Genomic DNA, 23,581 nt, shown 5'->3' on the forward strand with positions numbered 1-23,581 from the left:
GCCAAATGGATAACACAATGTTACTCAAATATCCTCCATTCCTGTATGGAAAGGTCCTCAAACGCTGGATAATGTCTTGAGCGGAATGACTGAAATACGCACAGTAGACTTACTTCGTGTTCAAAAGTACAGAAAACTCTAAGACACTGAGCTACAATTAAACAACAGCACTAAGCTACACAGTCTTTCCTGGGGATTCATGCTCATCTGGGAGGAGATGATGGTACAAGGCTTACTCACCACTGGCCCTAACCAGCACTCTAATCAGGTCATTTTGGCTTTAGGGCTTGAATCCCTGGGTCTGCACGAGAGACTCTGCATGTGTGCACAGCACCTCCTGTGGTGCTCAGCACACTGCACCTGAAGAAAGAGATGTACATACCTCTTGCATTGGAGCATTACTAGGATACTGATTAATGAATGCAGGAACATCATTAACCAATTAGATTGGGGAAAAATCCTACCACAGGTTTATAGAGTTCCCAGTAGTGATTGTTCTTGGTTTATAAATCTGGGTATGAACACTCCCACTGTGTAATCCCCAGCAATGACCTATCCCCCCGCTGCAGGAAGATGCAAACATGTAACAGCATAGTACTCTCTGTCACTACAGAGTAGTAGTGTATGCATGCGACTCTACAGCTCCAGACACATAGGTCAGTCACTGTGTTCTGGACTGTGCTGACAGCCTGTTTTGACTCTGTCAAGTAATAGGTCACCAAAAGCCATACGGTCACAGCGAGTGTGTGGGCATTTTGAGGGCATTCAGGCTTAAGAAATGCCAGTTTCTCAGCATGAACCCCATGGCAATATGCCTGGAGGATCACTGCATGAATGTAATTTGCGTTTTGTTGCAGCCACACGAAATACAATTTTTAAAAGTAGAACATTTGATTTAAATTGTAAGTTGAATTTTTAGTTTCCTCTGCACTATATAAAGTCAGTTTCAGTTTAAAAATACCTTATGGTATTATTGTTAGAGTATGCATACAGGATTAAGGACCTGTCAGCATGATCACTGCAAACTATGTTCTGGAGTATATATATTCAAGGATGTTTACAAGAGGGACTTGAAAGCTTTCAGCATCGATCCTGCAAGCTGGGAAGATGCAGCCAGCAACTGGCCACACTGGAGGGCTGCGCTGCACCAAGGAGCGAAAGAGGGTTGAGAGTGAAGAAGAAAGAGCAGCAAGCCTTAAGAGCTAGTAGCGCCCTGGCTTCATCTTCTGGCCCAGGGCCTTACACCTGCACTATTTGTGGTAAGAATTGTCACTCAAGAATTGGACTTTTCAGCTACTTGCGATGCTTCAGCGTGACACACTGAGCTGCTTTGGCGCTTACACCACGGTCTTTTGAGACAGACAGTTGCCATGACATAGGTCATATATGTTGGTTGTAGGTTGTAACTTTTATGTAACAAGCATTTTCAGCTTGGAAGATATGTTTAAGTGGTTATTTTCAAAGACTTAGGAAGAATAGATAGCTCAGGGAAAGCATCATGGGAAATAGTAATTCACCCATAGGTTGCTGATTAGAATCCAGCCCGGTTTGGCAGTGATCGATAGGTATCGTTCTCATCCAGTTGCTGTTCTATATGCAATATTCTTGGTAGTCTCCACACTGTCCCAAGCAGACAAGTATCCAACATTGCACAAACCACCATCATAGTTGGCACTAACTGGAAACTTTGTTGCCAGTGTCTGCAGATAGGCCAAGGAATGAAAGTCACAGAGACCAAAACATCCTCTTACTTCTAGCTGTGGCCCTTCCAGGTCAGGGTTCTTGAAGCATATTGTTACAGCAATGGGGGACAGAGCCTTCACTGGCGTTGCCCATGGTGGTACCTGCTCTGCGGATAAACAGGGCATTTTACTATAGGCCTGTCTGCGTGCCTTTCACCAGCACCAAATTCATCCTCTTCCCTCTCTCCCTCAGAAATGTGGAGATTTTGTTTGTCGGGTAATATAAAAATGGAGGGAAAATTGCTGTTCTCTATTTGGGATGAGATTTCGTATTCATACAACTCAGAAACAATTTTAATGTTGGCAGGACACCAGATCATAAGGAAATATTCAAACCAATGCTAGACATGATTTCTAAAAGCCAAAAGCTTGTCAAATTTCCATAGTTTATACTTTCAAAAGGCTTTGATCACTTCCCTGAAGTTCTCACCAAAAAATAAAAAATAAAACAAAATAATCATCTGGTCTGAGACTTAGGAATTGAAATTTTCAGAACAAAAGTGTTTAGTTCCTGATCTTCTTCTTCTTCTTTAAGAAAGCTGAGTGAAACTGAGAGCTTAAAATGGAAGAATGGTTGGAACCTTAACTGTAGGGTCAAAACTGGGTGCATAATAGGACACCTTGGAAACCATCTATATAATACTGTAGCACTGAAAAAATTGATAAGGTATATATGTGTTTCATATACATACAGTATGCCAGTAGTGAATTTGGCCCTTAGAGACACCATCCAAATGTCAACTGGCAACAGAAAATGCTCTTGTGGGGGGACGGATTATAATTGAAATCCAGTTTATTTCACAGCTCTACTGTCAGAGTGGCTTTGTACAAATTTTGGGAAAATACCGTATAATTTTATACTCATGTCTGTGAAATATAATTAATTCATTTAAACTACAGTAGTTGGCAATGGGATTGAGGCCATATTTATTAAAGGTGAACTTCATTTTTAAAAAACCCATTAAATGTATTCCTGTAGGTTGAAAGACCCAAACAACAAAGAGAAGAGGGGGCAGTATTCTGTTTTTATTTATTTCAGCTTGCCTGAAGTAGCGAAGGGTAGACTTTGTTCTTCTATGACACTCTGGAATGCAGAATTCTTTGACATCACTGTTACTACCAGAAGGCCTCTGGAGCATGGAGCCCACCCACAGATGTGGAAATAAGTAGCTGAGAACACATTGTCTAAAGACCTTACCTCTTTCAATGCAGCCACAGCCATAAAACAGCAGCACTTGCTCTCCTAGAGCTGGCAACAGGGGGCGCCATCTACCACAAGAATTCTGTTTCAGGTCTCATTCTCCCAGCCCCTCCCTCAAACCACACCCACCTTCAACCCTGCCAGTGGGATCGGGGAAGCCAATTACATGATTATGAAACACATTGCAGAAAACCATGCTACATAACAGACAAAAAGCAGTGTACCTCAGCCCCTACGGGTGGGGTTCCACAATGCAGCAGCGCTCAATATTTTCTCTAGCACGGTCGTGAGCTATAGCTCTCTAATGAGAGCTTACGACATAAAGCTTCCTACTTAAGATATTTTTATTCACAGCAATTATTCAAGGGGGAGGGGGACAATCCTGTAAATAACAGCAGGTAAAAAAATCCATTTGGCTACAGTTAGGCAATCCAATATCCACAAAACATGAGTGCCATTTAAGAATACATAAGAACATACAGTTTGCCTAGGGCAGTGGCTCTCAACCTTTCCAGATGACTGTACCCCTTTCAGGAGTGTGATTTGTCTTGTGGACCCCCAAGTTTCACTTCACTTAAAAACTGCTCACTTACAAAATCAGACATAAAAATACAAAAGTGGCACAGCACACTATTACTGAAAAATTGTTTACTTTCTGTTTTTTACCATATAATTATAAATCAATTGGAATATAAATATTGTTCTTACATTTCAGTGTATAGTATATAGGACAAGATAAACAAGTCATTGGCTGTATGAAATTTTAGTTTATACTGACTTCGCTAGGGCTTTTTATGTAGCCTGTTGTAAAAGTAGGCAAATATCTAGATGAATTGATGTACCCCCTGGAAGACCTCTGTGTACCCCCAGGGGTACGTGTACCCGTGGTTAAGAACCACTGGCCTAGGGTACTTCTAAGAGAAGAGAATCACAGCGATATAACTGGGGAAACCATTTTTTAAAAAAATCACAGAATTCCTTCTTCAGCACAAGAAACTACAATTACCTTCAGCAGCAAAGGGGTTATTAGGTCCGGAATGTGACTGAAACATATTAAAATAATGAGGGAGACAAAGATGAGCAGCTTTTTTTATTATTATTTTAATAAGTTCATAATCTAGCTGCTTTACTGAGATGAGGCCTGAATGGGGATGCACTGATCCAGTGTAATGATTTTTATGGAAGCATCCTGCTTTGGGTTTTGCTGCTATATCAGAGTGAATCCTAGTGAATCCTAGTGAGCAGACAGGAGTTCAAAATTAAGGCCTGAATTTTGATTGCCCATGTCAGGGAGAAAATACACAGCTACTGGAAGGGAAAAAATATATAATTATTTCCACTGAAATTCAATATTTAATGTAACCAATTACGATGAAAACAATATTGACAGTGCACTTGGGAAAATGTAAAGCCATATTCCTGATCATGTTGCTTTTATGCCGTTTTGAGAATGAAGAGTACTGGGGCAGCAGGGCCTATTATTTATTATTGTTGTCATTATTTATTATTTGCATTACCATAGTGCCTAGGAGCCTAGTCATGGACCAGGACCCCACTATGCTAAGCGCTTCGCAAACATGGAACAAAAAGATGGTCCCAAATTAAGATCTCATACTGATCAAAGATAGAATAGCTAAGGTATATAGAGCATGAAGTTGTACCATTAAAGCAAAGATGGTCACAGCTTTCCATTGATTCCGGTAATGCCAAGTTGCCCTCAGGCAAGATGGTGATAACCCATACTGTCAAGAGACTAGGAAGCACTGTGAGGAGCAGTGGGTGGACGAACACAATTTACCATCTCTGCTAAGGGCATCCTAGTGCCTCAATCCAGAATAATGGGAAACAGTGGCCAATTTGAGGAGACCAGCTTAACTCATGAGTAAGGCTAAGTTTTTATCATGGATATTTTTAGTAAAAGTCATGGACAGGTTATGAGCCATAAACAAAAATTCACGGAAGCCCGTGACCTGACCCTGACTTTCACCAAAAATATCCCTGACAGAATGGGGAGGCAGGTTCAGCACCGACTGCTGCTGAGGCTCTGGGGTCCCCCACCACTGCGGTGAGTGGGAGTTCTGGGGTCCCCCCTGTGCAGTGGCTGAGCAGCTCTGAGAGAGCCCTGCCATGGACAGCAGCAGGGAGCTCTTGGGGGGTCTCCACCACCTGTGGCAAGTGGAAGCTCCGGGGTCCTCCCGCCTATGGGGGCTGAGCTGCTGTGGGGTTCCCCTTCCACAGCTGGGAGCTGCAGGGGCATTCCCCAACATGGCTGGGCAGCTGAAGAGGGTCCCCCTGCCATCTGTTGCAGCTGGGCAGCTGTGGAGTCCCCCCAACCAGGGCAGGGTTTGGGAGCTGCGGGGAGGCTGGCAGATTCCGTGACTTCCCTGACCTCTATGACATAATCGTAGCCTTATTTATGAATGTAAAAAAATTGCTTGAGCGTCTCTTTCATTACAAATTAAGCATTGGATTGGATTGGATTAGCTGCCAAGGATTTACTGTAATTTGAGCTACTGCGTCCCCATTGCATCACTAGTTCGAGCATTAGCATCACTTGAGCAGTCAAGTTTCAACTTGTCACAATATAGCTGCCCTGCCCAGTGGGTCCCCTGGGTAAACACCCGCCTCATATGTTGCTAACGCTTTTGTATGTATTGGAAAAAATTTCGGGAAGGGTTAAAGGTATGAATTTGGAACGAAAGGTTTGTTTATAGGCGGTGAAAGGCCGGAGGGGGAGGAAAGGAGAAAAGAACAGGTTAACTTGATGTTCCAGCTAAAAAAGAAGATAAGGAGCTGACTCCAGCCCAAGGCCATTGCACACACTATGCTACCTGCCAAGAAAGAAGGGGGGGAGTCCACCACCCTCCCCCCCCGACCAGCTGTGAGAAAAGAGAGTTGCTCAACAAAATTGCAAGGGCCGTGAAAAGGAGTCAAACAACAAGGTCAACGAGGGAAAAATAACCGTCTCACGGCCCTGAAGCCGATATGTTTTGGGAAAGCTGAGGAAGCTATGGAAGGCCGGTTTGAACTGTGATGTAAAGAGCATGGGGAACAAAGGTCCCTGGACGAAACGCCCCCAGAAGAACCCAGGACTTAAAACCCTCCCAAGAGCTGAAGCAAGTTGGAGATCAACAGCGGACCCTGGACGATCCATGCACGGGACAGAACTCCCGTCCAACCTTCCCCCTCTTCTTCTTACGTTACACCCAGGCTTGGCCAGCCTTGTGTAGTACGTGTGTGAATATGAAAGTGGGTTAAGGCTTGGGGCACTAACGCTTTCTTCCTTCCCCTGAGTGATGTGGGGAACCCCCAGCACTCTCCACTGTTATTTTAATATTTAATAAAGGTTTATAATTTAGTCACTTGGTGTGCTCTTTCATCTCCTCCCCTAACAATCCTGCGGACTCAGCCTAATCACCTGATGCTTCAGGCAGATTGGTAACAGAAATCTGTCACAAACTCACCCACCTGAGGGTACGTCTATACTCCCAGACCAGGTACACAGACATGTGCTAGCCGGGCTCAAGCTAGCAAACTAAAAATAGCCATATAGATGTTGCAGCTCAGGCTCTGAAGCTCACGTACCTCCCGAGGCTTGTGAGCCTGAACTGCAATGTTGACACTGCTAACTCGAGTTTAACCACTTTACATGAGCTAGAGATTTTTGCATGTGGATGGGAGACCAGTTAGGGGTAACACTCAAGTTAAAACTTGAGCTAACTGTGCTGTGAAGAGACACTTTCAGTCTCATACCATGGTATCACCTGAATAATACCTCAATGGAAGTTTTGTTGAACCTGTGTATGGCACCATAATTTTTTTACAGCTCCCCTGAAAATAATGCTTCTAAAACAAAATGCTCATAACTGAGCACAACATATTTCTGAGAAAGCAATAATACCAGCAATGTCTGCAAAAGAGTACTAGGGCTATCTTTGATATTTCTTTCTCCTGGAAGAAAGAAGTATAATGTACTGAAAATATATATCAGAACCTCATTCAGTTGTGAACAAAAGTCATTACTAAACTAATGTACGTTCAAGTCAATTAGCACAAGCTTTTTCTAGATTTTATGCAAGTAACCTATGCATACAAAAAGGCTGATGATGTTCTGAGATAGAAGAGCTATTTATGTACCTGCCAACCCTTCTCAATCTAGGTCAGGACTTGAGATCTTGAGTACTTAGTTTGGAAGCCAGACAGCCAAAGAGAACTAGTGTGTCCGGTGGCCTCAATAAAGAATTCCCTTTATTTTCATCTGTACTCTACCATACAGATCTCTATACCAACTATTCCCTCTCTATTACACAGACAGACAGACTCACTCCTCTATACAGGGCCAGCCCACAACACTTTGGCACCTCAGGTGTGGAGCTCAAATGATGCCCCCATGTCCTCTCGCTTGGGCCAAAACTTTGAAAGGTCTCAATTCTGCCTTCTTCCTGGTCTACTCCTCTCATGGTACTGCTCCGCTACCTACCCCAATAAAGGAGAACTAACAACTTAAAATGCCTTGTTCAAAAATTTTAAGTAACACTTAACTTTCAAAAGCCTGAACAGCAAATGTAACTTTTCTTCTCTGCATAGTAAACACTGGCATTTTTATCTGTTTGAATAATCAAAGTGGTGCTTTCCGTGCCTTCTTGGCTGCAAAATTTGAACTGCTTCCTGCTGAAGGTCCACAGTCTGGGCCAGCTCATGCTCTATTGAGATGGTTGCAAGACCAACCAGCCTCTCCTGTGTCACTGTGGAGCATAGATGTGTTTTTATTAACTTCAGCTTGGAGAAGCTGGTTCTCCACTGGCAACTGTTACAGGAAGTGTCAGAAGTATGCCCAGAGCAACAAAAGCATTTGGAAAGAGGTTGTCATCTTATTTGTGCATATATATTCCAGAACAGCCTTTGGAGTTGATCCTGCTGAAATGTATCCTGAAAGGGCTTTCAATTCATCAGCTAAATCACTTGCATCAATATTGCGCATGTCATCAAGTGTCAACACTGTCTCTAGTGCCCTGCATTGCTGGTATAGGTCTTCTTCAGATATAGTGAGGAGTTTTGGAATATCATACAATATCCCAAATATACTGCTGTGCTCCTTGAGGTGCCTGAAACATTCTTCAACTGACTGTACTGCACAATCTAGCACCTGGCTAAAGAATTCAACTTTGAATTGTTGTTTGGGTCTCTTATGGGATTATCCTGTGCCTCATAATCAAAATGTCTTCTTCTTCGGTGACTCTTGTATTCTTGAATGGGTGGGAAAATAGCTTCAGTGTGAAGTTCCTCTGCCAACTTCTGTGCACTCTTCAGAACATTTTGAAATCCCTCATCTGACCGGTAAGACTGTAGGTAGGACTTTGCTTTCTCCAGTTGTTCCATTGCTCCAGATATATCAAGGTCAACACCTTGGAGTCTCTTCCTTACAACATTTATTTCAAACAGTATACCATGCCACAACACTAAGCCACACAGAAATTTGAAGTTATGTATGTTTCTGTTGATTCCATTTCCCTCTGCCACTGTTCTCCCACGAACAGTTCCTGTCATAGCATTATCCTCCATAATGGCAACTATGGCATCATCTATCTTCCCAGTTTGGTGTTTGATAGGCTTTACCGCCTCCACTCGACTTTCCCATTGTGAGGCACTCAGTGGTTTCAGTGTCAGAGAGGATATTTCCAGATGTTGCTTCAAAATTTGCCATTGATGAGTTGATGCAGAGAAAAATGCTTTGAATTACATTAAAAAATTCAACAGCCTCACTAGAAGCTGATGCTGCATCACTGACCACCAAGTTCAATGAATGAGAACTGCATGGGACAAAAAAAGCTCAAGGGTTTAACTCTCGGATCCATGTCTGCACTCCTCTGTTCTTTCCTCTCAGGTTGGCACCATTATCATAGGCCTGACCTCTCATGTCAGCGATCGCAATTCCCGTATCTTCCAGCTTTTTAAGAAGCACATTTGTCATACCAGCTCCTGTAGTATCATCAATGTCAATAAATTCTAGAAAATGCTCTCTGACAGTCACCATTGCAGGGACATTTTCCCTAGGTTCTGTTGTTGTTACAAAACGCACCATTAAAGTAATTTGTTCCGTATGGCTGATGTCAAGTGTGCAGTCCAGAATAACATAAAAATAACATAATAATCTTGCTGACTTCAGATCTGCCACAATCTTCTGTTTGACTTTTGTTGCCAGGAACTGTATAATCTAATTTTGAATTGTTTTTCCAAGGTAGTGGTGTGTGTACGTTTCTTGGGTGATGACTCTTCTTAGATGCTCCTGGAGTACAGCATCAAATTCAGCCATCAGCTCCACAATTTTAAGGACTGTTTGGCACATACAGCTGATCTAAAGTGCCACGCAGTGCTGGGTTTTGGGTAGCAAGCATTCTCACAATGGCAATGAGCCTTTTTAGAACATTTTGCCAGTAAAGAGACTCTGATGCAATCTTCTCTTGATGCTGATCATCTATGGTGGCCTTTAACCTTCGTCTCATCTCAAGCTCTTTCCACCTATGGAAGGCTCTCTGGTGATTTGCTGCCTTCTCATGGCATGCCAGATTTCTAGCCCGATTTTTCCAGTCCTTTGTTCCTGTAGAACCCAATGTGGCTGGAACATTAGACTGGAAGAGTTTGCAACAAAAACAATATGCAGCATTCTGGGTTTTTGAGTACATAAGCCATGGCCTCTCCACTTTGTCACCATTGGGAATTTCACGCCAGTAATGCGTTGCATGGAAACTTCTATTTTCATTGTCTTTGGGGAACATGAAGTTTTTCCCTTGCTGTGGCCCATGCAGTACAAGGAAGTCCCTCAGGCTACTGCTCAAGTGGGTCCACAGTCCTGGATCTTCTTGACTTAAGGAATTAAATTCAGCAGCAGCTGTTTCTTGCGCCTCCACCACACTCTTCTCTGATCTACACTTTTCTTCAGGAATGTGCATGGTTACATCCATTTGAGATGGAGATATGGATGCTGCAGTAGCTGCCGGGTCACCTACACTCTGACTAACTGGAAGATCAGGCATCTCCTCACCACTCACATCCTCACTGGGGCCGGAAGGCTCACTGTGAACATGTGTGTCTATGTATCTCAGGAGAGCTCCTTCCTGCTTAGACAGAAAAGCTTCCTTTGCTTTCTTTCTTTTGCTGAATGCTGCCTTCTTTCACTCATGACTGCTGTTCTGTGCCAGCTATAGTGGCTCTCAACACTCAGCTGAAGGGGACAAATAAGCAGGCCGGTAGCAGGGCCTGCGTGAGGGAAGATATCAGCGTCTTAAGGGCCTAACTGGTTCCTACTACTTCAGTTGACTGCCTGTTCTCCTCAAGTGGGTTCAGGGAAGCAGCAGGAAACAGGAAGCTCCCTGAGAAGCTGGCGTTAATCAGTCCAGCCTCCTGGGGGTGCTAGAGAGGTACATAAGAGGCTCCTCCTCCTCTCTCTCCCTGCAGCTCCCACTGCTTTCTGTTATTCCCTTTCACCTTTTCGCCTGCCTGCCTGTTATGTCTCTTGTGCCCTCCTTCCTCCAGCACAGCACTGCACCATCTCTGTGCATCTAGAGCAGAGAGAATACATATGCACCAGCAACAGACACAATTTTCTATATTCTGGGTCCTAGTGGCGCCCCCCCACAGTCTGGCACCTGAGGCAGCCGTCTAAGTTCACCTCATGGTAAGGCCAGCCTTGCCTCTATACAGTAACTTGCTTTGAATGAAGGAAAGCATCAGCTTAGCTGGGGAAGAGCCCAGTCCTTGTGGGTGTCTCATCATACCGGCATGAGTTGTACCACATCACCCTCTCCTAACAATGCTCCTGAAAAGATCCACAAAAGGCCCTTTAATATGTAGTAAGGCGGTGGCTCTCACCCTGATCTGCAGCAAGACTCAATGTTATAACTGAAAAACATTCAGGATCCTCTCCCCGCCATCTAGACATACAAAAAGAAGACTATTCACAATCCCCAAGTTGAGAATGCATGCTAAAAGCAGAGCACAATTTCTCATTTGTTCCCTCTCTTTCTGCTAATCTTTAAGTCCCACTGCAAAACCTAAATCACTCTTGCACACACACACACAAAAATTATGAAAATCTTTGGGAAGAAACCCATAGCTGATCCAAGAGTCAAAACCAGGTGAAAATATGCAGAGGCAGACCACAAAAGATCACAAAGCACAGGCAGTGCTAGAGACAAACACCTCTGGAAGAGGTCACATTGCTACCACCTACCCATCAAAACAACAACAACAACACAACATCAAAAATTAAACTACTTAAATTACTGGTCTGGCACATACATTTGAGAGACTAGAACCAGAAATAGAGGAGATTATAAACTTACAGATGTTGTCCGAGCTACGGAAAAGATGGAAGAAAGGACCACCATGACTTGAGAAGGGGACTTGAGAAGGATTGAGTTGTCTAATCAGCTGAGTGGGAATCAGAAAAATCCAAAGAAAAATGCTCAAGGAGAAAACAGTGGACCTGAGAAAATAATAAAATAAAATGCAGTGAATTTTTTTAGGCATTCAAACATGCAAAATAGCATCCCTATAAAGCACTGAAAGGGCCCACCATGATGCTGGGACCACAAGAAACAGCATATTATGTGCAGTAATTAGAAAATTCCAAACCTTTGGGGAACAGGAAAAAGTGTTACATGTCTCTGGAGAGAGTAGGGGTTGGGTGGTGGGGAAAAAGCTGATAATGGATGTTTCATTATCAAGATTGCTTGGCCAATATTCAAAAAAGACATGCAGAATCCACACAGGTGAGACAGCGCTACATATTGGACATCAGTTTTATTTTAGGATAGTCTACTATTATACAGGGTCATCTATCAAGTCAGAGCACAGCAGGAGCAGAGGAGATTCTGAGAAATTCCCCCCAGACTACAAGCAACAATACTTCTAAATGTTAGAGAGACACGGGTGAAAGTAAGTTAGAGGACTTACCGGTATGCCGGAGTCCTGAGCAGGGGGCATGGCCTCAACTAGAAGAGGCATGGCCTTAACCGGAAGACGCAGGGCCTTAAATCCCCAGGCCCTTTAAATCTTGATTTAAAGGGCCAGGGCTCCAGCTGCGGTAGTGGCAGCTGGGAGCCTGGGGCCCTTTAAATCACTCCCGAGCTACCAGCTGCAGAGGTGGCTGGGAACCCTGGGGCTCAGGGGTGATTTAAAGGGCCCAGAGCTCCAGCTGTCACTACCGCAAAGGAGCCCTGGGCCCTTTAAATCACTGAGGAGCCCTGGGGGATCCCGGCTGCCACCGCTACCCCGGGGCTCTGGCAGAGCTTTAAAGGACCTGGGGCTCTGCTGTGGTAGCGGGTGCCGGAGCCCCGAGCCCTTTAAATCCCCACCTGAGCCCTGCTGGCCGAGCCCTGGGGTAGCGGCGGCCAGGCTCTGTCGGGATTTAAAGGGCCCCGGGCTCCAGCCGCCGCTACCCCAGGGCTTCAGCAGCAGGGCTCCGGCGGGGATTTAAAGGCCCGGGGCGGTAGCGGCAGCTGGAGCTCCGGGGCCCTTTAAATCACCACCAGAGCCCCCCACCCCTACCCCAGGGCTCGGGCAGCAGGGCTCAGGCGGGGATTTAAAGGGCCCCGGGGGGGTAGCAGCAGCTGGAGCTCTGGGGTCCTTTAAATCCCCACCTGAGCCCTGCTGCCCGAGCCCTGGGGTAGCGGCGATGGGGATTTAAAGGGCTGGGGCGGTAGCGGGGGCTGGAGCTCCGGGGCCCTTTAAATTCCCGCCAGAGCCCCGTCGCAGCTACCCCAGGGTTTCGGCAGCAGCACTCAGGTGGAGATTCAAAGGGCCAGGGCAATAGCAGCGGCTGGAGCTCCGGAGCCCTTTAAATCCTCGCTGCAGCCCGGCCGCCACTATCCCAGGGCTTTAAATTGCTGTCTGGGAAAGCTGGTCCCGGTAAGGCGCACTGGCTCTTACTGGTACACCGTACCGGGGCGTACCAGCTTACTTTTACCTCTGGAGAAACACCAGGAGATTACACATACCTGTCTGGCATCCTCATGTGCTACAGTTACAAGTAACCTCTAACATTACTATCGGTAGAGGAAACAGGAAGGATGGAAATCTCATTTGACGACTTTGTGAATAGTCAATTTCAGTGTTTCCTAGAGCTGGGTGAAAATTTTCTGCTACATAGTTAATTCACCAAAAATGTGTTTTGGGTTAAATTCAGAAAATAGTTTTGGCTGACTCAAAACTGAAAACAACAATTTCACAAACATCAAAATGGTCTGGCTTGACATTTTCAAAATGTAATGTTTTGACCTTTTGTTTCAAAACAACGTTTTGTTTTGAAATTTAGATTTGTTTTTTTTTTTAAAGATTTAAAAAACACCCAAAACCTGACAAAACAAAAACCTAAAACAATAAAACTGTTTCAGGTCAAATGAAACATTTACTTCCATCTGAAACATACATTTTTTTCTTTTTATGTTTCAGTGAGAAAAATCAAAACATTTCCATTTTGATTGGAAACAGATTTTTTTTTTTTTTTTGGTTCAGCCACCAAACCGAAAAAAATTGTTTTTTCATCAGCTCTACTATTTTCTGTCTCCTTGGCTCATTCCTTTTATTTGTGTGGGCCTTTCACAAAGAACTAGGGGGAAACACTTTGAAAAGTAGGAAATGTGATTTTACAACAATTTAGAGACAGGTGGATCATCTGAAACCACTTTTTTAATGGCTAGATAGATGATGCCCTTTTAAAGACATAAAATAGCAGATCAATTTAATGTTATGTAATATACAGGATATACTTACCAGCAATGGACTGACAAAAAGGAGGAAAACAGCTACTTACCTACAAAGAAAGCAAAAAGTTAAACGCATGTTGCATTTCATAAAATACAGGAGTGAATGTAGTTTATGGCATTTGATTACACAGATCTACTTTTAAATCACATGCAGCATGAAAAGTAACACATGCTCAGAATGGGATGCAAGGATGGAGCAACCCGGTACTTAACACAAGAAGAACATGATCAATTACAAGGCGCTGGGTTGGGTACCATGATGGAATGTACAGAGTCTTCACTGTCCCATGGGAGACCCTGATTGACATGATTTATGTTGCCCCTAAAAGAAGGGCCCTCCAAACCAAACAGTAGGATGGAGAGTTTGGGATTAAACTCAGCGGTGGGTTCAAGACTGGGTTTCTCAACTCCCATCTCAAACATATCCTTGAGCTGAGGGTAACTGAGCAAACCTTAGGTTTCTTACCTGCACTCGAGGTAATGAAGCTGAATATTGGTACATTTAGAGCCTTAAAGAGCCTGCCCAGAAAGCCAGGACACCGCGTCCTGGAGACACAAGAAGAGCACCCTGTTCAGACTATACGCTTTGGCATGTAAAGACTGATCAGCTACATGAAGCGGATGGCCAAAGAATTTTATTTTGGCTGTACCAAGAAAACTTGTAAATAAACCCTGAGACCCCAGAGAGGGTTTCTTTGCTTAATTTTGCTTTCTTAGCCTGTGGCTCCGGCCGAGTCTGAGTCTAGCTTGGCAGACCCTGGTCCTGCCTTGGGCAACTTTATTTTTCCATGTGTAATAATAGAGGCATGGCTGTGTTCTGACTCTCACAAAATCCCCCACAAAAAAGGCACAAAAGCTAGAACTTGGTAGTAGCGCAAAATAATTTAAATGATTTGCCCCTGCTGCTTTCTAGTATATATAAGAACATAAGAATGGCCATAGTGGGTCAGACCAAAGGTCCATCCAGCCCAGTATCCTGTCTACCGACAGTGGCCAATGCCAGGTGTCCCAGAGGGAGTGAACCTAACAGATAATGATCTAGTGATCTCTCTCCTGCCATCCATCTCCATCCTCTGACAAACAGAGGCTAGGGACACCATTCCTTACCCATCCTGGCTAATAGCCATTAATGGACTTAACCTCCATGAATTTATCCAGTTCTCTTTTAAACCCTGTTATAGTCCTAGCCTTCACAACCTCCTCAGGCAAGGAGTTCCACAGGTTGACTGTGCGCTGAGTGAAGAACTACTTCCTTTTATTTGTTTTAAACTTGCTGCCCATTCATTTCATTTGGAGGCCCTAGTTCTTATATTATGGGAACAAGTAAATAACTTTTCCTTATTCACTTTCTCCACACCACTCATGATTTTATAGACCTCTATCATATCCCCCCTTAGTCTCCTCTTTTCCAAGCTGAAAAGTCCTAGCCTTTTTAATCTCTCCTCATATGGGACCCGTTCCAAACCCCTAATCATTTTAGTTGCCCTTTTCTGAACCTTTTCTAATGCCAGTATATTTTTTTTTGAGATGAGGGGACCACAGCTGTACACAGTATTCAAGATGTGGGCATGCCATGGATTTATATAAGGGCAATAAGATATTCTCAGTCTTATTCTCTATCCCTTTTTTAATGATTCCTAACATCCCATTTGCTTTTTTGACTGCCGCTGCACACTGCGTGGATGTCTTCAGAGAACTATCCACGATGACTCCAAGATCTTTCTCCTGATTAGTTGTACCTAAATTAGCCCCCATCATATTGTATGTATAATTGGGGTTATTTTTTTCCAATGTGCATTACTTTACATTTATCCACATTAAATTTCATTTGCCATTTTGTTGCCCAGTCACTTAGTTTTGTGAGATCTTTTTGAAGTTCTTCACAGATTGCTTTGGTCTTAACTATCTTGAGCAGTTTAGTATCATCTGCAAACTTTGCCACCTTGCTGTTTACCCCTTTCTCCAGATCATTTAGGAATAGGTTGAATAGGATTGGTCCTAGGACTGACCCTTGGGGAACACCACTAGTTACCCCTCTCCATTCAGAAAATTTACCATTTATTCATACCCTTTGTTCCCTGTCTTTTAACCAGTTCTCAGTCCATGAAAGGATCTTCCCTCTTATCCCATGACAACTTAATTTAAGTAAGTGCCTTTGGTGAGGGACCTTGTCAAAGGCTTTCTGGAAATCTAAGTACACTATGTCCACTGGATCCCCCTTGTCCACATGTTTGTTGACCCCCTCAAAGAACTCTAATAGATTAGTAAGACATGATCTCCCTTTACAGAAACCATGTTGACTTTTGCACAACAATTTATGTTCTTCTACGTGTCTGATAATTTTATTCTTTACTATTGTTTCAACTAAATTGCCCGGTACTGACGTTAGACTTGCCGGTCTGTAATTACCAGGATCACCTCTAGAGCCCTTCTTAAATACTGACGTTACATTAGCTATCTTCCAGTCACTGGGTACAGTAGCTGATTTAAAGGACAGGTTACAAACCATAGTTAATAGTTCCCCAATTTCACATTTGAGTTCTTTCAGAACTCTTGGGTGAATGCCATATGCAGAGAATTTTGGTAATAAAACTTTAACAAAAAAGAGGATCATTTCCTGATCTTGAGTCTATATTGGAAATTTCACCTTTCAGACAGTTCCCAGGGCCACCTCCTCCAAAGCAGAAAACATCCAACATCAAAGACTAGAGAACAAACTAAAATACTTAGCAACTTCACTGAGCAGGTATATGAGAAAGGGAGGATTTTCACACCAAGAGACCTCACTTCTCATTGACAGGCTTCAAGAACAGCTTACTTTTAAGTGTCCAGAAACTGGGTCAAGCAGATTTTATCCTCAAAACACAAGGCGTATTGTAAGGAGGGAGCAGGCATCTGTGTATTTAGTACTAGCCTCTCTAATAAAGAAATTTTAACTTTAGAGAGGTAGATACTAACGAATTACTTTACAGCACCCAAAAGTGTGCTCAAGGTTTCACAGAACAAACAAGACTTGATCCTTGCCTCAAGAGCTACAGACTGAGTTCAGACATGATGCAATGAAGGGGTACCAAAACATTAAGCAGGGGCCTGGGAGAGGAAGAACAAGAGTGACCAATACAGTTATGGGTGTGTGTGGTAAAAGCTAGGGCATGGCACACGAAAGCAAAAATAAATATTTTCTCATTAAAAATTAAACGCCTTTGTTGACTCATTTCTTCCAGGCACTGTAGTAGAAATGGCTCTCAAACAGAAATTTGAAAGAGCAGAGGCCTTACAAAGCGGAACCCTGATCCTGCAAAGTCATATGCACATGCTTCCTGTTATGCACTGTGAGTAGCAGTCTCTGTCATCATGTAAAGTGAAGCACATGCATAAGTTTTTGCAGGACTGGGGCCCAGTTGAGAAAGAGGGTTGCAGATTGTGTAGAAAAATAGCCCAGAGTCAGTTGTGGGAAAAGCAAACAATTTGGGGCATCAACGGTTCTCGGTGTTCTATCTTTTAAATGCATCACTATAAATAAAGCACAAGAATATTTAAGTCAAAACAAAGACAGTGTCTTGTCTTCCATATTATGGAAGGTAATTCTGAGAGAAGACAGCTATGTATTTTTCTCTTTATAAAACAAACATAATATGAAGAAACCACACAGACATGGTGGCATTCAATTAACCATGTTTACTGAATATATAGGACACACAAGGACTTGTTACCTATACACAGGTGCAGTTGGATACTGGCAGTTGCTAAAACAGAGTGTTAGGATATAGATATTCAGGTCTGTCTGTAAAGGCCCATACTCTAAGAATTTAGGTGTATTCTTATTGCTTGGCTAGTGATAGAGGTATAAAAGAAAGAATCAAAATCACTGTCTGCCGGTGTAAGGGCCTTCTCTTACTGTGACAGTTTGTGGCCCTGTGCTTAGGCTCAGGCCTTTGGCTAAGCAGCAGAGGCAGCCATAAGCTGGGAAGCGAACGGTCACATCCTCGCATTCCAAACTAGTCACATTGAAATAAGGTGCTATTGGGCTGTTAGGCACTATCAGGACAGGATTGTATTCCTATCACCTCCAGAGAAAGGGAAGTGCCTAGAAAATGTAAAAGGAAACTTAGTTTGATAGCATCCTGTCTGGCAAGAACTCACTTATTAATAGCTGGGATGTGGAATCCTCACTTCTGTATTGTTTTGTCATTATAGTTCCCACTTTGCTATTGTTTGTCTGTATAATCTCTGTCTGGTTCTGTGATTGTTCCTGTCTGCTGTATAATTAATTTTGCTGGGTGTAAACTAATTAAGGTGGTGGGATATAATTGGTTACATAATCATGTTACAATATGTTAGGATTGGTTAGTTAAATTTCAGGAAAATGATTGGTTAAGGTATAGCTAAGCAGAACTCAAGTTTTACTATATAATCTGTAGTCAATGAGGAAGTGGGGGTGGGCATGGGCACGTGTGTGGGGGGGAGATGGGAACAGGGAATGGGGGTAAGAAAATTGGAATCATGTTTTGCTAAAGGGGGAAATGGGAACAGGGAATGGGAGTAAGGAAGTTGGAATCATGTTTGGCTAAGGGTAGGAATGGGAACAGGGACACAGGCGTAAGGCTCTGTGGTGTCAGAGCTGGGAAGGAGGATAGTAAGGAAGGAAACTGGAATCATGCTTGCTGGAAGTTCACCCCAATAAACATCGAATTGTTTGCACCTTTGGACTTCGGGTATTGTTGCTCTCTGTTCATGTGAGAAGGACCAGGGAAGTAAGTGGGTGAAGGAATAAGCCCTCTAACACAGAGAACACACTGAGTGCCGCTAGAGAAGGATCCCAAACTATTTAAAGGGTACTACCCTACTGCTGCACACTATAGAGCCATAATCTCTTCCCCCCCCCCTTAGGAAAAAGTAAAAATCAGACACCTAGAAATGTAGGGCTGGAAGGGACCTTGAGAAGTAATCAATTCCAGCCCCTTGCATTGAGGCAGGACCCAGTACACCAGAGGTGGGCAAACTATGGCCCACGGGACCGTCCTGCCTGGCCTTGAGCTCCTGGCCAGGGAGGCTAAACCCCAGCCCCTCCACCGCTGTTCCCCCTCCCCTGCAGCCTCAGCTCACTGTGCTGCCCGTGCTCTGGCGCGCCGCTCCTGCCGGGTAGCGCAGCGGTGTGGCTGCGAGCTCCTGCCACTCTGAGCAGCATGGTAAGGGGGCGGGGAGTTGTATAAAGGGCAGGGGGTCCTGGAGGCCAGTCAGGGGACAAGGAGCAGGGGGCGGTTGGATGGGGCAGAGGTTTGGGTGGGGGGCAGAAATGGTCAGGGGATGGGGAACAGGGCAGGGGGGTTGGATAGGGGTGGGAGTCCCAGGGGGCCTGTCAGGGGTGTGGATATGGGTCGGGGGGGGGGCAATCAGGGGACAGGGAGCAGAGGGGGTTGGATAGGGGCTGGGGCCCTCAGGGGGCAGTTTGCGGCGTGGGGTCCCAGGAGGGGGCGGTCAGGGGACAAGGAGCAGGGGGGGTTGGATGGCTCAGGGGTTCTCAGAGCGGCAGTCAGGGGGTGGGAAGTGGGAGGGGGAGGATAGGGTGCGGGGGCCAGGCTGTTTGGGGAGGCACAGCCTTCCCTACCCGGCCCTCCATACAATTTCACACCCTGATGTGGTCCTCAGGCCAAAAAGTTTGCCCACCCCTGCAGTACACGTAGACTATCTTTGACAGGTGTTTGTCCAACCTGTGCTCCAAACTAAGAAAACACTGACAATCCTAATACAAAAATGTTAAAATTGCTTAGCCTTAAGAAAGCCTTAAGATGCAATAATGTTTCAGAAGCCAAGTTATAATGATTGTTTTGTGAAAGATAACTAGCATGAGCCTGATAAAAGGTCTGGGAGAATACTAAGTAGTAGAATATTGAATAGCTGAATAAACAACTGCAAAGATAGAGTACAAACTAATGTAAAAGGTACTTTTAAAAGATACTTGATTGTTTTCAGAAACACTGCAAAGCACCAAAGTTCATACTTCTCCTTTTTGGATAAACTAACCTTAGAACAAACTACACAGAAAAACCAACAATATCCTATTGGATTTAAATTACCTAAGCTTCAGTGAAGCTCGAGAGGAAACACTGAATGAAAATATTACCATAAAGGAGATTAAATCAGCACTACATTCTTTAAAAGCAGGAAAATCACTCAACCCTGTTGGCTTTACAACTGATTACTGCAAAACTTTCACTGATCAACTCAGCCTGACTCTTATTAGATAACATTTCACTACAGCTTAAAATCAGAAATAATCTCTGATGTGCAGCCCAAATAAAACTGGGAAAGGCTCCATATCTGTGTTCTTCAGAGAAGTCAATTTTGTTAGTCAGTTGTGGTGCAAAAGTAAGAGCCGAAAGTTTGGTCTAGGTTCTCTCTAGATTGATGGCTATAAACCAAATAGGCTTTATTACATACACAAAGCCTCTAGTGATGTAAGGAGATTATTTCATGTAATACATTATTCACATGATGACATACCATGCTGAAATTAAGTACTTGTGACACTTAGAGACTAACCAATTTATCTGAGCATAAGCTGTAGCTCACGAAAGCTTATGCTCAAATAAATGGGTTAGTCTCTAAGGTGCCACAAGTCCTCCTTTTCTTTTTGCGAATACAGACTAACACGGCTGTTACTCTGAAACCTGTCATGCTGAAATTATCTCCATGGATGCCAAAAAAAGGTTTTTGACTGCTGTTATGGCCTGGGAACTAAGCTGAACAATACTATTAAATCAATGGTGTGGGGATTTCAAAATATATGAGTATGGTTTGCTATCCTCCGACTGAAAGCATCCCTTTGTGGCTGTGGAGGCAGGATCAGGATTTCCCCTTCAGATTCTGGCGGTGCAAATGCACCATTCCATGGAACAGAGGCACCTCCTATGGGGCAACTACAAAACTGCACCTCAAGTGGCTCACTACAGCAACCTGATACCCCCAAGGAATTATTTAAATGACTCTTTTGACTCTTAAATTATAAATCCCTTTCCAGCAAACTGAAATACAATACACAGAATGATTTACACAGAGCTGAGGAAAAGCATTTCCCAGTCCCAAGAAATGAGCAAAAGTTACACTTTTACTAGGTTCAGAAAAAACACAGGCTTTTCACCTGGTTTTGAGGAAGGCACTAACTTGCTGCACGGCCAACCAGAGGAGCACCTGATGTATTCAGCTGAATGGGGTTGCCAGATGTAGGGTACTTACGGTTGCCAACTTTGTAATATTTAAAAACCGGACACTTCAGCAGGAGTGCCAGAACCCCCTGCCCTGCCTCTTCCCCCTGAGGCTCCATCTCCACCCCACCCCTGCCCCCAAAGCCCACCCCCATTCACACCTCTTCCCCTCTCCCCTCTTGACCCCAGGTCAGGAGGGACTTGCCTGCGGAGCCAGGGCTGGGAGCTGCAGCTGCCTGACTCAGGTAGGAGGCAGCCCTGGCTGAGCAGGGGCTGGTGATGGCCCAGCGCCTCCCCGGCACGCAGTAACCAGACTTTTGGTGTCTGCTGAATAGATCTGACTGGACACTGTCAGGTCCCCTTTTCAACCTGCACTTGCAGTCAGTATGCTAGAGCTCATTTGTCACCCACAAAAATCAGGATGTCTCCTTAAGTTTTTAATAGACACTGAAAGCTGACATCTTCAGTTGTTAACCTCACAGAAGTTGGCTTCCGGCTTTCCACACACACGAGTTAATGAAGTTAACACCGTCACTGCCTAACAATATGAAAAGAAAAGGATGCACTTCTACTTGCACTGCATTGCCTATTTAAAGAGATGCTTTCTCTGTGTGAGCACATGACCCTGAAAATCTCATGCAAAACTCCCATTGACTTCAATGGTTGTACTGACTAAGGTTCTGTAGATTTGGGCCTCTACTGAAAATCTCTGATTAAAAACTATCCCTTCTTTAAGCCTGTGTGGGACACAATAATCTGTACATTTAATGGAAGAATCTCTTAGGCAATAACTAGGAGCAGTACCTAAAAAAAAAAAAAAAAAAAGTTAAGGCTAAACAGTCCTATGGCCCAGTAGTATAAAGAAGCTCCAAGAAGATGTAGCTGGACAAATGAAGGAAGGGATCCCTGCACCTTGACCTCAATCTATGGACTATCAGTTGCAAAATCAGGACCTTAGATTGTAAACTCTTCCTGGCAGGAACATTGTCTTCATTCTTCCCTGTAAACCACTTACCATTCTTTAAGCACTATGGCTCCCATTCAGGAAGGTAATCAAGCACAGGCCTAACTTTAACTATGGTAGTAAACTGTGAATTCAGTGGGAATCCTCATTCAGAGCCTGATCCAAAGCCTACTGACATGAATAATCCACTTTTAATTGGGCATTGGATCAAGCTTCCATTGCGTTAAGGTCAGGTCTGTGATTAAGTATCTTATTTAACTGGGATCTATACAAACAAATATTAATGCTAACAGTACAGTAAACACAGTAAAGGTTTGTTTCCCACAACATTTAAAAACTCCTATTAACGCTAGAAATATTTTTTTAACTTTCCTACCCTAATGTCTGACTTCATCTGCACAGCTCTCAGTTTTCTTGCGATATTTACATTACAATACTAATTTTAATACTGTACTTCAATGATTGCCTCATCTGATCTGCTATATGAAATCTGGCATCCCTTCTCCCTATTCACAGTGTTCTCCTTCACTGAAAAATGCCATCAGTGTCAGGATGAAAGCACTTACATGAAAGCAGCAACATCTCTGATCTCATTGTTTTCACCTGATCTCAGTCTCCCTGCAACAGCTCCATGTTTAATTTTCCTGATTTCCTGTTCTCCAAACATCTAATAGCTTAATCAACATTAAAAGTTAGCGTTGCCAAACAAATAAGAAACTGCTGGGATTACTCCTACAATTAAAGAAGGAAATATTTGTGATAGCTATGTGGCAAATACTCCCCCCCCCCTTTTTTTTTTTTTTTTTTTTACTTCTAGGTCTACTACCCTGTTTTTAGAGTAGCAGCCGTGTTAGTCTGTATTCGCAAAAAGAAAAGGAGGACTTGTGGCACCTTAGAGACTAACAAACTTATTTGAGCATAAGCTTTTGTGAGCTACAGCTCACTTCATCGGATACATTCAGTGGAAAATACAGTAGGGGGATTTTATATACACAGAAAACATGAAACAATGGGTGTTACCATTCACACTGTAAGGACAAAGAAAAGGAGTACTTGTGGCACCTTAGAGACTAACCAATTTATTAGAGCATAAGCTTTCGTGAGCTACAGCTCACTTCCTCAGATGCATCTGAGGAAGTGAGCTGTAGCTCACGAAAGCTTATGCTCTAATAAATTGGTTAGTCTCTAAGGTGCCACAAGTACTCCTTTTCTTTTTGCGAATACAGACTAACACGGCTGTTACTCTGAAAACTGTAAGGACAGTAATCACTTAAGTTGAGCTATTACCAGCAGGAGAGCGGGGGTGTGTGTGTGTGTGTGTGTGTGGAACCTTTTGTAGTGATAATCAAGGTGGGCCATTTCCAGCAGTTGACAAGAAAGTCTGAGGAACAGTGTGGGGGTGGGGGTGGAATAAACAAGGGGAAATAGTTTTACTTTGTGTAATGACTGAGAGACTGGGAGTGGATGGGTCATTACACAAAGTAAAACTATTTCCCCTTGTTTATTCCACCCCCACCCCCACACTGTTCCTCAGACTTTCTTGTCAACTGCTGGAAATGGCCCACCTTGATTATCACTACAAAAGGTCGGTGTGTCGTTTCCCCCCCCCCCCCGGGCTCTCCTGCTGGTAATAGCTCAACTTACCTGATCACTCTCCTTACAGTGTGTATGGTAAAACCCATTGTTTCATGTTCTCTGTGTAT

The 23,581-nt window shown here is 43.8% G+C and overlaps 1 protein-coding gene across 6 annotated transcripts in view; it reads right to left on the bottom strand.

Moving 5' to 3' along the window:
- Positions 1 to 23,581, bottom strand: part of SMYD3 (SET and MYND domain containing 3) — a 658,192-nt gene that overhangs the window by 276,889 nt on the left and 357,722 nt on the right. Inside the window, exon 1 of one of the 6 annotated variants that reach the window (XM_073338297.1) lies at positions 11,286 to 11,408. The exons of the other annotated variants lie outside the window; for them this stretch is intronic. Coding sequence (XP_073194398.1) covers positions 11,286 to 11,330 — 45 coding nt within the window. The 5' untranslated portion in view covers positions 11,331 to 11,408. Of the gene's footprint in view, positions 1 to 11,285; positions 11,409 to 23,581 lie in introns of those variants that run through there. 6 annotated transcript variants of the gene reach the window in all.

Source organism: Lepidochelys kempii, chromosome 3 (genome assembly GCF_965140265.1).
Source record: "Lepidochelys kempii isolate rLepKem1 chromosome 3, rLepKem1.hap2, whole genome shotgun sequence".
Classification (NCBI taxonomy): Eukaryota; Metazoa; Chordata; order Testudines; family Cheloniidae; genus Lepidochelys; species Lepidochelys kempii.